The 14,906-nt window shown below is 47.5% G+C and overlaps 3 protein-coding genes across 4 annotated transcripts in view; 1 reads left to right on the top strand and 2 right to left on the bottom strand.

Moving 5' to 3' along the window:
- Positions 1-160: 160 nt before the first annotated feature.
- Positions 161-14,906, top strand: part of RABGAP1 (RAB GTPase activating protein 1) — a 74,059-nt gene continuing 59,313 nt past the window's right edge. Inside the window, exons 1-2 of one of the 2 annotated variants that reach the window (XM_051807506.1) lie at positions 161-330; positions 1,011-1,132. The gene's annotated coding sequence lies outside the window, so the exon portion shown is untranslated. Of the gene's footprint in view, positions 331-1,010; positions 1,133-11,051; positions 11,132-14,906 lie in introns of those variants that run through there. The other variant, XM_051807507.1, reaches the window with a different exon arrangement.
- On the bottom strand, positions 1,153-3,688 carry ZBTB6 (zinc finger and BTB domain containing 6). Its single transcript, XM_051807574.1, has one exon. The coding sequence runs from the start codon at positions 3,559-3,561 to the stop codon at positions 2,278-2,280; it is 1,284 nt and encodes a 427-aa protein (XP_051663534.1). The 5' UTR covers positions 3,562-3,688; the 3' UTR covers positions 1,153-2,277.
- On the bottom strand, positions 4,697-11,047 carry ZBTB26 (zinc finger and BTB domain containing 26). The gene is made up of 3 exons (XM_051807560.1): positions 10,971-11,047; positions 10,691-10,753; positions 4,697-9,282 (listed from the first exon to the last, which is right to left on the bottom strand). Exon 3 carries the CDS (start codon positions 9,270-9,272, stop codon positions 7,956-7,958), a length of 1,317 nt encoding a protein of 438 aa, XP_051663520.1. The 5' UTR covers positions 9,273-9,282; positions 10,691-10,753; positions 10,971-11,047; the 3' UTR covers positions 4,697-7,955.

The following is a 14,906-nucleotide window of genomic DNA, read 5'->3' as shown; positions in this document are numbered from 1 at the left end:
AGCGTCGCTTCAGCCGCTCCGCGGCCGCTAGCGCCGGTTATTTGTTGTCCTTTTTAATTTTTAATTAATAACTTTGCTATCGCTGGAGCTCAGGAGGATGAGAGGAGTGCAGGCGGGCTCTGGCGCACGTTGTTTGTCCTCGCCGAGGAGGCGGAGGCCGGGGCCGCTCCGGCCGGTGGGCTCAGGGTCGTGTGGGGAGAACCGGGGCTCTGGCTCCATCCCAGCACCCCCCGAAGCAACGTGAATGCACCTTCCTCCTTTGGGCACTGAGAGATCAACAGTTTCTTAACCAAAGCGGCAGTGCAGAGCTGCCATTCCAGAGGGGGAAGAGTTCATGGCACAAGTGGGTCACACAGACCCCTCAGAAGGGCAGAGAAACGTGTTACTAAATGACTGTCACTGGAACACCATGTTCTGTTCACATCTTGTTTACTCAGCATAGCAAAGCCAAAATACTAAGTGTTAAGGTATGCACAGAATTGTTAACTTGGTTCAAAAGAAAGGAGATGTATTTCTGAAGCAATGCCTTGTTTGCATTTCGTTTATTGTGTTATGACAGGACATGTTACATGTACAGACAGGGGAAACACCTTGAATGTGAACATGTGCACAAGACCAGGGTTTGTTCACAAAGGTCACTGAGACACTGCAGCCACTGAACAGAACATGCTGGTGGCCTGTCACACAACACAACTCCCTCTCATGTTTACATGCATGACCAAAATAACTCGCAATCTGCTCCCACAGAAGATGCACCTCAAAAGATCAGCATCTGCTTCCCCTTTGGCACACAGGGAAGTGCCCACGAGGGAAATACCCACACTAACACCTGCCCATGCCTGTAACAGGCAGTAACAGCAGAGTGCATGGCAGACATTGGACACACCCAGTCCCTCATGCAGCTGATCAGTAAAACCTCAAACAGTGGCTGGTGCACTCACAGACACAGGGGAGGAAAGTGAAACCTGTGAACTGACATTAAAAACTATTATCTTGGATTTTAGAACCAGCCAGATTCTGGAGTACTCAGGCCATATGTCTGGACTCAGAGCAAGAACTTGTAACAGCACTTCTGAAACTTGAAGGAAAGTGTGATACAGACAGGAGTAAGAACTACTGCTTTTTGCTAATTGTAAGTACCATTATCTCATATTAACAACTGAATTAACTCTTTATTTATATCACATTAAGTGGAAGAAACATGTACCAGTCAAAGACACATTCAGGATACAGACTCTGCATCACAGGGCTCTCAATGATCATAATGAAACCAAAATGAGCTTTGACAAAGCACAAACACACCTATGCAAACACACATCTTTACTGTGTTACCGTGTCACAGAACCAGAGTATGAGACCCCTATGTCTAAGCTGTTGCTAATTTTCAAAATTAATGTTAAAACTGTGGTTACGCAACAGCACACTGCTGAATTTCACGAGTGTATGTATCTAACATCTGTAAAAAATGAGGGCAAATGTTACAACTCAGTAAACAGGACTAAACTTAATTGAAATTACTCAAATACAGGTGCAAAACACTGGTATGACAGAAAAAAAGCACTACTATAAGAAAGTTTATAAAAATTCAGAATTTAAACTAAAAGCAAGTCCTTCTCACGGGACTATCCAGTTACAAATGAACTGCAAGGCAATACTGTTTGTTTACTTTTCTTTTACCAATTCTCTATTTGCAAGAGGCGATTTGAAAGCTTCCTTGTAAGGAAGTTTTTGTTGTGTATCCTTTCTTAAACATCACAGACTTGGGCATGAAAACACACCTTCTTTCTGTTGAAAGATCTAGCAAAGTTTGGGCAAGGAAGGAGATGATTTCACCATAAATGATCCATGAACTGGATGGGACTGAATAAACACAAACATCCCCTTCCCTCAGCTGTTGTCACCAACACCATGGCTCAGGCTTCAGCTTATTGCAGCATCAGTAATAGTTTGACAGTCAGTGGTGCCTGCCCTTGAAACCAGGAATGTAAAACATCATTGGGGGGGATCAGAACGTGCTCAGAATAATAGAAGAGAAGCATGAAATAATTTCCCATCATTTGCAGTTTACTTTCAATTAGGAAACACCTTTTTTTTTTCACTGACAGCAACAGCAACCTTAAGTGAACAGCCAAGTTTGCTACCCCAAGGCCTGTCTTGGATCACCAGTCACCTGTTTGTGCTTCTCTCTGTTACAAGGGGATCTGGAGCTGGAATTGCATCTAGAATTTCACTAGCCAGGAGCTTTCTGTGGAGCCTGACTCCACAGCCACCCAGCTGTCAATCATAGTCTATTTTAACCTTTGTAATATTGTTCAGGTTTGGTTTTTCGCTGCTGCTCCTCCCATGAACAGAAGTCAAATGCTTTTTGAGAGCAGATTTGTGTTTGAAGTCCATGTCGCAGCAGTGGCACTTGTAGGGCCTGTCCCCGCTGTGGATGTTGAGGTGGTCCTGGAGTGTGCTCTTGGCAGTGAAAGTCTTCAGGCACACCATGCACTGGAAGGGCCGGATCCCCATGTGCCCCCGGATGTGTCTGTTGAGATTCTTTTTCTGCGTAAACGTTTTGCCGCACTGCAAACACAGGAAAAGTTTGTGCATTTTGAGATGTCTGAGATAGTTCTCGAGGTGCAGGAACCCCCTCGGACACTTGGGACACTGGTGCCGCCACGAGCTGCCGGAATCCTCCAGGCTCTGGAACCCATTTACCCCGCTAGAAGTTCCTTCTGGGTTGTCACTGACAAAAGCCTGGAAGTGATTTCCTGACATTTCTGTATTTCTGCTTTCAACTGTAGAGTTTATCAAAGAGTGCTGGGTTTCTGGGAAATACAAATTTGTTTTAGAGGAAGTGCAAGGCTGAGGAAAACGATCATTTTCTACATTCGCTACACTCACAGAATCCATTCTGAAGATACAGATTTCATCATCCTTATACCCGATTTCTACTGTTGATATTTCTGGGGATTTTGTGTCCTTCCTTTCTGACACCAAGCTCTGCGCCATGGGCCGTGGGCCATCCCCCTCCTCCTGCTTCACCGGGTATTCTTCATTCTCTGGGCTGTCTTCAGAGATCTCAATTATTTCACAGTCTTTATCTAAAGCCTCATCCCCATTCCTCAGTTCAGCATCTGAGGAGTGGCACCCCTCTGCAGCCTGGGCACAGCTCTCCATGGAAGCATCGATCTCCAAGTACTTGGACAAAGCCTCGGTGCACTTCTCCACGATGTGAACCATCTGCAGGTAACTCGCGGCCGTCAGGTACTTCAGCAGCTCCTTCTTCTTGACTTCCAGCGCGCCCGTGTAGCAGGACAGCAGCAGCTTCCTGCCCACCTCTGCGCTCTGCAGGATGGTGATCCGCACCTGCCGGGACTGGTTGAGCAGGAACTGGTCCCGCATGAAGGTGGAACAGGCTGCGAAGATCACTTTGTGCCCCTGGAACTCCGTGTCGTTGATGTAGATGGACACGTCGCAGAAGAGGTTCTGCTGCCGCAGGAGGTTCATCTTCTGCAGCACGGCATCGCCCTGCTGCTCGAACTGGAAGTGCAGCACCTCCGAGTCCGCCGCCATGGTGGGACCCGCGGCCGCCGCCGGAGCGTCTCCCCGGGCCCTGCCCACCCGCGCCCGCTGTCCGGGGCTCAGGACCCGCTGTCTGGGGCTCAGGGCCCGCTGTCCGGGGCTCCCGGCCCGCCCGCCGCGCCCCGCTCACCGGCCGGTCCCCGCAACCCCGCGCGATCCCCGCCGGTGCCGCAGCGCCCCGGAACCGCTTCCCCGCCCGCCCCTTCCGCCCGCCCGCCCCCGGCGCGCCGTGCCCGCGCTGGAAATGAGAGGCGGCGGCACACAGAGTTAGCAGCACGTTTATTAGAAGACTTGGCACTGCTACAGCGGCTGCCGCCGGGGGACACCGCACCGGCACCGGGGCGCGCCTCGCCCCGCGGCCGGGAGAGGTAGCGACGCGTCGGCCCCCGTAAGGCATCCCGGGGGCGGCGGCCGGGGCTCCTCCTCGCCACCAGCCGGGACGTGCCGGGAGAACGGAGAACCGCCGCCCGGACGAGCCGCTGGCTGCTCCCCGGCCACGGGACACCGCCCGGCAGCCGCCGACCCGCCTGCTTTGGTTATCACACGTAGTGTAAGACTTTTGCCCAGTCACTGAAGAGGTAGCTAATGCTCAGTCCATCGATTATACAATCTCAAAGGAAAAACGTCCTTCCGCCCTGCCTTCTCACCCCCTGCCAAGTCAGGAGGCACCACTGTTTCCCCCTCTTTTTAAAAATCGACATTTAGCGTGACTTTAGAATTCTCTCAACAGTTTCGGTTTGTATCACATTTTGATTCTCCCTCCTCACTTTTACTCCTCCCAACGACTCCAGAACCAAAATCAGCCCCACAAAATTAATTTTTCAGTTATTTCAACAAAAGTTCAGCGGCAGCTAAGTTTTGCCAAAAAGCCAGGGGAGAAAAAGACTGACACTTCAATTTTATCAGTAACTAACTTGCAAAACCTGTGTTCTAAAAGAAAAATAAATTAAGGAAACACTCGTCCCTGATCTATGCAGGAGGCTGTGCAGCTGCAGCGGGTGCTGCAGGAACACGTGCTACACAAGCTACAACCACTCAGAGAAGTGGTGAGCCCAAACCTCTGGCAAACCTAAGAGTTCTAACAATTCCTTCTTCTATATAAAATAAATAAATAAAATGCCAACATAAAAAAAAATCCTAATATATTGAGGAGTTATTAAAATATTTTTGTAATAGACTTCAGTTATTTTTAGGATATGCAGGAAGTTGTACAGCACATTAACTTGTGAGACTATCCACTTACCAGCAAATAGTATTCTACACAGTAACACACAGATTATGATAACTGCCATAGTCCTCATCTGAATATGCAGCATCAGTAGCAACAACCAATGGATCTAGTCTTTCACTACTCGGGACATTGCAATGAAGACAACATTTTACATACATGGACAATTAAGTTCATCTTCTATAACCGAGCTGCCTCTGCGTATTCCATTTATAGTAATTCTCACTCCACTTGAATCTGTAATTCAGAGAAGAAGCATTAGCCACATTTTTCTTTTCTAGTACCTCTTCTATACTCTTCACTTGTCTTTCCATATAGGGGCAAATCTTAGATGAACTCTACCACCAGTGCCCTTAGATCTCCAGTGTTTCTGGAGTCATGCAGCCATCTCCTGCATAAATCTTTTGGTCTGCACCCTTTTGCCAGGCTGAAAGCACAGACCTTAGTAGAAGTCACTTTTCATCCAACAGATGTGTCCATTTTCATTGACCAACGTCTTCTGCACTTCTGCTTTTTCCAAATGACCACAGCAGCCTTTAACTGAACCACCAGCAGTCTTGGCCTTCTCAGACGTTCAAATCGCCACAGCACAGGGTGGATTAAAAACCTATATATCTTGCCCAAAAAATTTTTTGTTGTTTCTTAGGAAACCCCTTGTTTCTTCATATCAGCTTCAGATCACCCACAGCTACTTCAACAAGCTGTATTTTCCTTACAGTAATATTACAGCTTCACAAATCCACAAAAAACCAATACTTCCCAGATAGACAAAACTTTCAATACTGTCCATTTTGCTGCCACTTTCTAGCATTTGTACAGTTTTATTCCTTTCTCTGGCAGAAGACCATTTTCTTTTTCACGTCCATATTCGTATTGGGTTGGATTGTTCACTAGTACCTTCCAGGACATTGACCTGGCTCTGCAAGCTCCTGTTCTCCATGGCTATCTTCATTTTGACTTTAGTGCTGTAACTTTTTCCATACAGTGAATAAGATTATCCAAGTGTTTGAACAGTACAGAAGATTCTGCCTGAAGGCAGAATGCAAGTGTCAGATGCAACTGTCACGGTCAAATTTAGCTCAAAACAATTCTGAAAGCAGGTGGCTTTAAGAGGAAAAACAGTTCTTCCCATGCAAACCTATTTTCTGCCCCAGGAACCTGAACAATAATTTTAAAAAGTTTCATACAGTTAGACTTTAGGCCTGAATATATTTGCTACAACTTGAAAGATGAATGCCCTGATGCCATTTCCATTGCTTACTTCATAGCTGTCCATGTAAGAGTTCGTGTAACAGTCAAGTACAGTAGTTCAAGAACTCAATTGCAAAAACCGATTCACAGAATCACCTTCCTTTTCTACTTCAAAGTATGTGGATTTCTGAAAACTTTCTGCAACATCAACACCTTTTATCGTCCATCAGTGAACTGTCTGTGTAAGGAAATCCTGGCTTCTACACACACAGAACTGAAGAGCAAGACCAACTTCTGATAATGACATACAAGAAACGCTTTTTGCTCCAACACACCTTTGGTCATACCTGTTTAGCATTTTTAACCACACAATAGCAGCCTTTCACCCCCACCCCTCATTCAAACACACCGACAGTGCTACGTTTAGGTAGGAAGCATAATCTCAGCCTCGTGGCAAACCCTGTGGAAAAGAGCTGCATTGGAAGAATTACTTATTCCAAACACAAACAGCAGTTCTCTGCCGAGGATCAGCCATTTGATTATTAGTCTATGCTATACTTCAGTGTACTAAGAGTGCTGTTCTACTGGGAATGGTGTGCCTCAGATACATTAAGCTGCTTTCAGCCCGACTGGGATGCGGATAATTCCACGGCACTTTTGAGAAGCAATACAGTGTAATCCCAGAATCCCAACGAACATGCCATTCCCGCTACATTGGATGGTTAAGGCGGTAATACAAGAGGTATTGCTGAGTACAGTCAATAGCTGATATATTAACCTACAGAAATTGTGCTACCTATACCTCATCCCAGGCTCTGTAAAACACTAATGGTTGTGAACTATGCAGGTCACTTCAAAAAATGTCAACAAAATCAAAAAACTTTATGTTGCTTAAGTTCTTATAGCAGGTATTTTTGTTTCAAGTTAACTGACATGTGGCCCTTATTAGACATCAAAGAGAGACATACAAGAACTAAGAGGGGGAAAAAAAGGCAAAAAAAAAAAAGCATGGAGTTGTTATACATTGCAGCTTTAAAAACAGATTCTTTTCACAGTGTCAAAAAGCAGTATTTCTCCACTCCAGCTTTGCTTTAAACCCAACAGCTGTTGTGGTTTGTGCTGCAAAACGTATGGAAGATGGATGATAATTTTTAGCTTTGAAGTGTTTAGCTTGTCTCAGTACATGCACTGGTGAGTGCCCTTTAAAAATCCCAGGTATGCCAGCATAAGAAATGGGTCACACTTGCACTCCAGGCACCAGCCTCTCACATTCCAGAGCTGCAGTTTATCCTCAGTTTGAACAGCTCTATGCAATGATCAGCTAACCCTGCCAAATCATTTAGGGTTTCATCTTTTCATAATGCATGTTGAGGTTAAAAACCCTGAGAGCTATTAAGAGAGCATTGATTGGCAGCAGAAGTTTCTTGAAATAAGTTTAGAAAGGGCAAAAAAGTGACACAAAAATACTTCATTTTAACTGTAGGAGTCTAGGGATAAGATCAGAGAAAGGTAATTTTAAGAGGTAAGTTTAAATTTAAGTATATGGAGTGTTTTCAGTTATCCAGTGCTTTCTTAAAAAAAAAAATCGGCTTCTCTCAGACTTGTCCTCCTTGCTCTTTCCTCCATCTGCCCAGACACAGAAAGGCCTCTAACTGTACAGCAGATGGTTTACTTGCAGCCCACAGCAACAGTCTTTCAAAAGGTGTTAGTCTTGAGTCTCCTAATCAGAGAGAAATGAAATAATTAACCCCATAATCCACAGTAGAGACACAGACAGAAACCTGAAGGAGGATTGCTATTCACAGAAAATATCAAGTAAGACTAAGAACGATGGATGAAGACCTGCCAGGTTTTGCAATCCAACCATCCCTAGCCTTTCGGGGCACACTACTAGTTTGGGAAAGAACCCAAACCAATGGTTTGCTCCTCTCAGTCATGATCCCTGCACAGGGCAGGTTTTAATTGCTTAATTGACGCAGGTACTATCGTTTCTTAAACTGAGCACAGCCTGAGGCAGCTTCCCTGCATCCAGTACCTGGCTGGCATCAGCCTGCTGACAGACCTTACTGTCTGTAGCAGCGCTACACGTGAACGAATCGAAGTCCACCGTTATGTCTTGCACGTTCCTCTCATTGGCATTGTCAAAGCTATTTTTACCATGCAGCTGTTTAAGGTGTTTCCTCAAAACGGGTTTATGGGCGAAAACCATGTCACAGTAGTTACACTTATGGGGCTTGTCCCCACTGTGCAGGTTGAGGTGGTCCTGTAGGGAACATTTCTGAGAGAACGTTTTCCCACAGATCTTACATTGGAATGGTTTGATGCCTGCGTGCACTCTCATGTGCCGGTGGAGGTTGCCCTTCTGAGTGAATGTCTTGCCACAGAGCAGACACATAAATAGTTTATGCATCTTTAAGTGATTAGCATAGTTTTCCAGATGCCGAAATACTCTCGTGCACTTTGGACACTGGTGGTGCCACTGGAGGCCTTTGTCTATCCCTCGGTTGTTGGGCCCAAACATATCTTTAGAGGCCAGAACGATGTTATCGCTGCCAGCATAGGAAAGGGCATAGTTGTGGAGGTGGTTTTGCTCTATTTCACTTGCTCTGTTTTCAACGGTGGAGTTGATAACAAAGTGCTGAGGCTCTGAGGAATGCAGGGCAGTTTGTTCGGAAGAAATAAACTGGTTCTGATCCTTCTTGTTCCTAACTTCTGTCACCTCCCCGATGGACTCCACCTTGATGATCTGAATATCGCTATCCTCCATGTCCATGCTGTCTTCTGAGGGCTGGATACAGGGCGAGTCTTGCTGCAGAGAGTCGTCATCTCCCTGATGTTCCTTCAGCTCCGAGGAGTCACTTTGCTGTTCGCACTCTTTGCTCTCCAGCGGCTGCTTCGGTTTGATGAACTTCCAGAGGGCCTGGGTACACCGTTCCACGATGTGGCTCATCTGCAGGAAGCTCGCAGCAGTCAGGTAGTTCACCAGCTCCATCTCAGGGAACTCCAGGATGCCACTGTAGCAGGAGAGAAGCAGCTGCCTCCCCACTTCCGAACTCTGCAGGATAGAGATTTTCACATCTCTGGAGTCGTTCAGCAAGAACTGATCTCTTAAAAAGGGAGAGCCAGCAGCAAAGACAATTTTATGCCCGTGAACTTCAACATCATCTATATGGACCACAACATCACAAAATTTGTTTTCTTCCCTCAGTTTGTTCATTTTCTGTAACATCGAATCTCCATAGTTGTCAAACTTGAAGTGAAGAATATCCGATCTTTCTGACATTTTGGCACACCTAAGGAAAAGCAGCAAGAAAAAACCAATAAGAACTTTTTTGTTTTCTAAAAGGCAGGTTAGAAAGATTTAAAGTAATAACATAAAGTGGGTGTTTCTCAGATGTTGTTTCCTAAATACACACTGAAGTCCGTTACAAGTAAAAAAAAAAAATCAAGTTTATATCTTGCCTTACAATAATTTTTACCTGTTTTTAATTTAATGAAGCCTGAATAAAAAGTAGAGGTGCTATGACAGAAATTCTCCTGAAGCAGTATCCTAAAGACTTGAGATGTTTTCCACACTACTTGTCTGGAATTTAAAGGGAAGCCATGTATTTTTAGCAAGATTTTTAATACCCACAGCACCCATCAGTTTAGATTGTCTTCCGAGGTTTTCTGTAGGGGTTGGTTTGGGTTTTTTGAAGATCACAGGAAAAAATCTTCAGTATGACCCCTTATAGGCTCCCTGTTTTCAATACCTGGGGAATAAGGGAGGTCTTATTTCTTGTCTTCTTCTTTGGAAGATCACTTCCCTAGGAAGTTTGTTCTTCTTTGATAGTACTGGGAATGAAGAACAGTCAATCTCCCATAAAACAAGTATCACTATTTTGTCTTTCAACAGTTTTTTTAAGAATTTATAAGACTACACTGATTCTTGATGAAACACTGTTAACACAACCCTGCCAGAGCACTGAGATTGCAGGAGGTGAAGAAATCAGAGGAGACTAAATGATGCAAGATTTGGCGAGATAAAATTACAAAACAAAGCAAAACTTACACCTCCCAACTATTACAAACACCACATAAAGCTCGAAAGGAAGCTTTGAAGTTTACAGATAAAAGCAGATACTGCTCTCTTTAGGGCATGAAGTATCAGATGGGTGTGCACACAGGAATGGCATTGTGCCCAGTGAAATGCATGTATACACAAGACAAGCGTTCAAAGAAGAACCCAAAAAAGAACGTTTTTAGAAGCATCTCTCATTAATCAGAGTTGTTTCGGTTTGCAGCTGTTAACCAGACACAGCTATTGCAGCCACTCAGCCTGTCCCTGGCAAGAGTCACATCGTGAGAAACTGAAGACTAAGAGGTTGTGACTTGTGCCTTGGCACACGTTCAGTTTCCACTACTACTGATGTCCAAGAGCATCCAAGGAACCCCAAAGCCCCTTCCTCCCCGGCATGGTGGCAGCCCAAGGCTCGCTCCCGGCCGGGCGGGCAGGGCTCCCCGCTGGAAGCACGTGCTTCCTCGGCCTTCACCGACTGCGGCGGCACCGGCTGCTCGCACGCACTTCCCGGTGACCGGGAAAGGGGTGTCCCAGCCCCGCTCGGCCGGGAGCCCGCGCAGCTTTCCCAAGCAATACCCAACCGCGATGCCCGCGCCGGGCCCGGCCCCGCGCAGGGAGGGAGAGACAGAAGGGGCACGTACCTGTAGCGCCGGGCCGCGTCCCCGCGCTGGCACCCGCGGCCGCTCCGACCTCCGCCTACGGACCTAGAGAGGGGAGGAGACCCGCCGTGAGCCGCCGCCCCAGCGCCGGGCCGGGCCCGGCCGCCCGCCGCGCCCCCCGGGCGGCCCCGCGCCCCGCCGCGCCCCCGGCCGGGCCGGGCCGCCCTCCGAGCGCGGCCCGCGGGGGCAGCGGGGGCCGCGGGCCGCTCCGAGCCGCGCTCCGCGGCCGCCGCCCTCGCCCCGCCGGCCCGCCGGGACCTACAGGCGCCGCCGCAGCCCAGCACCGCGACTCGGAACCGCATTGTCCGCCCGCCGGAAGAGCCGCGCCCGGAAGCCCCGGCGGGGCCGCCCCTCCGCGCGGTCACGTGGGGCGGCGGCGGCCCAGGCCCGGCTCCGGCAGCGGCGGCGGCGGCGTTGGCCGGGGTAGGTGCGGTCGCGCTGCCGCGGGGCTCGCCCTGCCCGTGCCCCCGCCCGGCCCGCTCCGCTCCGCTCCGCTCCCCCCGCGGCGCTGCCCGCCGTGCGGGAGCTGGGGCCCCTCCTGCGCCCTCGTGCCGCCGGACCCTTCCTCGCCCCCCCGGGCCGTGTCTCCCTCCAGGCGCGGTGTCCCCCCGTCCCCTCCGCCCGGCCGGGGCGGTGGCGGCGGGAGCGGGGCCGTGCGGCCGCCTCGGGTCCCGCAGGGCCGGGCCGAGTCTCGGGGCAGGCGGGGGGCGCCGGGCCCGGCCCGTGCTCTCCGGCTCCCCGGCTGTGGGTGGGGCACAGGGGGACCCGCCGCGACCCCTGTCAGTGCCCTCGGGACCCCGCCGAGCGCGTCCCCGGGCCGCCGGGTTCCCCCCGCGTCCGGTCCCGGGCTCCGCGGGGCTGACGCGGATGGACCGGCCGGGCTCCCGCATCCCCTCCCCGCGTCCCGGCTGGGTCGGTTGTTGCCTGTTGCTTCCAGGCGGATCCCAGCATATGGCATTTAAGTGCGTGCTGGCATCTTTATTTGGTTCATGTACCGTAACCTCGGTGTTTCTCTCGGATTTTTTTTTTTCCTTCCTGTTGTCAAGGACGTGTTTGTTTTGGTTAAAACATCCCCGGAAGATAATTTTTAAGGGCTGATTGTGTCAGTTAGGGGTGAAAATGAAATATGAGGAGACTGCTAAGTTGGGTTAAAAACACTCATAAGCAAAAATGAAGTGGAAATCGAACTGCTGGAAGTAAACTTTGTGGTTTATGTCTGTGTAGTTTTGCCTGATAGAGGCATTTTGAGGGAGAGGGGAGAAGGAGCAAAAGTACTCAGGGGAGGTTTGGAAAGAGGGAAAAGATCTTGTGAGAGGTTTGGAGAGGGAAAAGATTGAATACGAGCTGTAGAATGAGTAGTGCATACCTGTATTCTTGTAACATATGTGCATTCACATATTGTACAAATATGGCTTGAACTCTGTTCCGTGTTTGGTGGTACTTAGAGGTTTTGTTAAAGCACAACTTGATGTTATTTCTGAGTCTTTTGGCTGCTTAGAAGACGTGTACCTGCAGGGACTGCCCACTGCTGATTGACTTGCGGAAACACTGGATTCTTTTTAAAGGCCTCTACTTAACATTAAAAGGTCAAGGACCTGAGCAAACTTATTTTTGTGTACACAGTAAACAAATTAACAAATGGAGCTTGGCATAGGGATTTCCTTTCGTTTTCCAGCCCTAAGTGCAGGCAGTGTTTGTAGCACACACCAAACGTAGCTCCTTTTTTCTCAGTTCTTTCACAGCATATTTTAAAGCTCTCTGGTTGTCTGGGGAGCGTAACTCCCTGTTCGTGTTTGAATCCTAATGAGAGAGCAACTCCAGAAGCACATAGAGCATCATCCCTGGAGTTTGTGTAGCCTCTGGCTGCACTGCCTTTATCCCTGCCTTTATCCTGGCCTTCAGCCCGGGCTGTGTCCTGCCTGTCCCAGCTGCACAGGGCAGAGATGTGCCTGATGCTGGGGGAGCGTCAGCTGCAGCGTGAGGATGAACCAACTGTTCGTAGTCAATTCATTCCAGTGACATTCCTGTGCTGGGCCAGCTAAGGCAGTGTCAGCATTTCTTTTATCAACTGTGGTTTCCCAGGACCAGCCACACGTTTTTGGGATGGGGAATTTGCTTATTACAAGAGCCTAAAATTGCAGTTTTGTCCCCTGAGCAGATAGTTCAAATTAAGATTGAAAGTAAAATGATGCTGGCAATAACTATGAACCTGTTAAGGATTGTTAACAAAGATTGCATTAGCTTAACTCTCGTGTCTCGTCTGGTGCCTGGTTTTGCATACAGTTCTCATGATTCATTCAGCTTCCTGAGATCTGTCAGGAGAGGGGTGAAACTGGACACAGTATTATCTCCAAATAACAGTATCTTTTTCTGGCTCTTGAAATTAGTGGGAACATCTCTGGCTTGTCAACATGTTGTAAAATGAGCAGAAAAGTTAGGATTGTAGTTGTTATTTTTTGTTAATTACTCTTTAGTCATCCTAAATCCATATTTTCACATGCAGTATCCCTCTGGCTTTCCTGCTTCATTTTGAGTGCCAGGTAGTTCTTGTTGCATTTGGGAGTGTGTGCTGCACAGGGGAGGTGGGTAAAGATCAAACACGATTAAGCAGGCAAACCATGTGATGAGTGAGAAGAAAAAGGTCACTAGTGATTGATCTGTCTTTTATGCTGGTTTTTTTCCCCTGTGATAAAACACAGGTAGGGTGTGAGGGTTGGTGGTGTGTGCAGGAAAAGTGCAGCCTCAGCTCCTTCCCCACGTGTGTGTCAGTGTGATGTCACTTCTGCTCTTACCTTTCTGCTGCTCAGACTGACACACCTGGCACGACCACCTGTAACCACAGCACTGTCCTGGAGCATTTTCCAGGCTTTTTCCAGGACTCACTGTGTATTTGTGCACTAGGTGAGTTGTACAGGTAAAAAAAAAAATCAGAGGCTGTAAGGGCTCCAAGTCCTCCAGAATGCTGGATTCTTTGTCACAGCCCAGCTCTGCAAAGTGCACTGTGAAGCTTCTGAGCTCTGCCACAAATTCCACTGTTCACCCACACCAAGATGCTAATGATGAACACTTGGAAAGCAGATCTTTGTATGTTTAAATTGAACCATACTGGATTTATTGTTAGGCTGTGCATAAAACCAGAGGAATAAAACAGAAAATACATTATATTTAGGTATTTCAGTCACCTCATGTCTTTGCTGCATGCCACCTCCTTGTTTTCCGTGTTTTTTAATGTTTTATCATGTTCTAATATTTTGGGGGCTAGAGAATATAAGTTTATTTTGCATGCCAAGCTTTCTGACTTTACTTCTCAAGGCAGCTTCTTGAATTATACTGTTCTTCAGTACTTTAGTTAATATTGCTGCATTGTTCTGTATCTGGTGCATTCTTCATCAGATATACTGGAACTTTGTGAAGTCGCTTCAGGAACTGCAGCTGAAGTACAAAAGCTGAGAAAGATATGAATGGGGGGAAAAAAAAATCTCATTTCCTCCCTAGTTCGCATACCTGTTCTCATGTTTATTCTCTTTTCTGCCCTGGAAACCCAGAACTTAAGTATATTTTATGTTGTATTTCGCTGTAAATTCAGTGCTAAGGGTGCTACATGTGCTGTTGACTCAAAGGTCCAAGAAGTTCACGGGCAAAGCATTGATTTTTCCAATCACCCTCTGGATTTTGCGTGGCTGTGGATGTTCTAAACAGCAGAAAATGGGTGTCCTTTAGAAATGGAGTGAGAGCAGCCATAGTTAGGAGTGCCTTGCTTCACTTGTCACTCGTGTCTCAAGGTGGCATTAAAGCCTCAGTCTCTTACAGTAATGTTAAATGGAAGGTTTTCTTTGTTTTTATATATATTCTGTTTGCTTTAGGCTCTTTTAAATTCATTCTGGCAGTACTTACAAGGAAAGCTTTGGTCACAGGTTCCAGGTCAGGTGCCAAATATTTGGGAAAGGGTAGGAAAATAAAGGATAACTATTTTATAAATCTGTGTAACTAATTGAACTTTGATAGGCTTGTTTTCCAGTTGTTTGAGGTTTTAGCATGTGAATGAGGTCTTTGCTGTTCCTTCCTTGAACAGAGAGAGTGAGGGATTGTATAACAACAGTGGCGAAGGGGAATTGCACTGAGAATTAGAATTTTAAATCCAATTGAAAGCAGTGACCCAAGAGCCAGCTGTGTTGACTTTCTCAGTTTTCAGATTTTC

This window comes from Manacus candei, unplaced genomic scaffold (genome assembly GCF_025592945.1).
Source record: "Manacus candei isolate 608988 ecotype Guabito, Panama unplaced genomic scaffold, ASM2559294v1 h1tg000071l, whole genome shotgun sequence".
NCBI classification, from domain to species: Eukaryota; Metazoa; Chordata; class Aves; order Passeriformes; family Pipridae; genus Manacus; species Manacus candei.
Note: the sequence above shows the minus strand (reverse complement) of the source record. Positions and strands in the feature narration are given on the sequence as shown.

What these genes read in the sequence shown, in the direction of transcription:
- ZBTB6 (XM_051807574.1), bottom strand. Translation starts at nt 3,561, where the DNA reads ATGGCGGCGGACTCGGAGGTGCTGCACTTCCAGTTCGAGCAGCAGGGC.
- ZBTB26 (XM_051807560.1), bottom strand. Translation starts at nt 9,272, where the DNA reads ATGTCAGAAAGATCGGATATTCTTCACTTCAAGTTTGACAACTATGGA.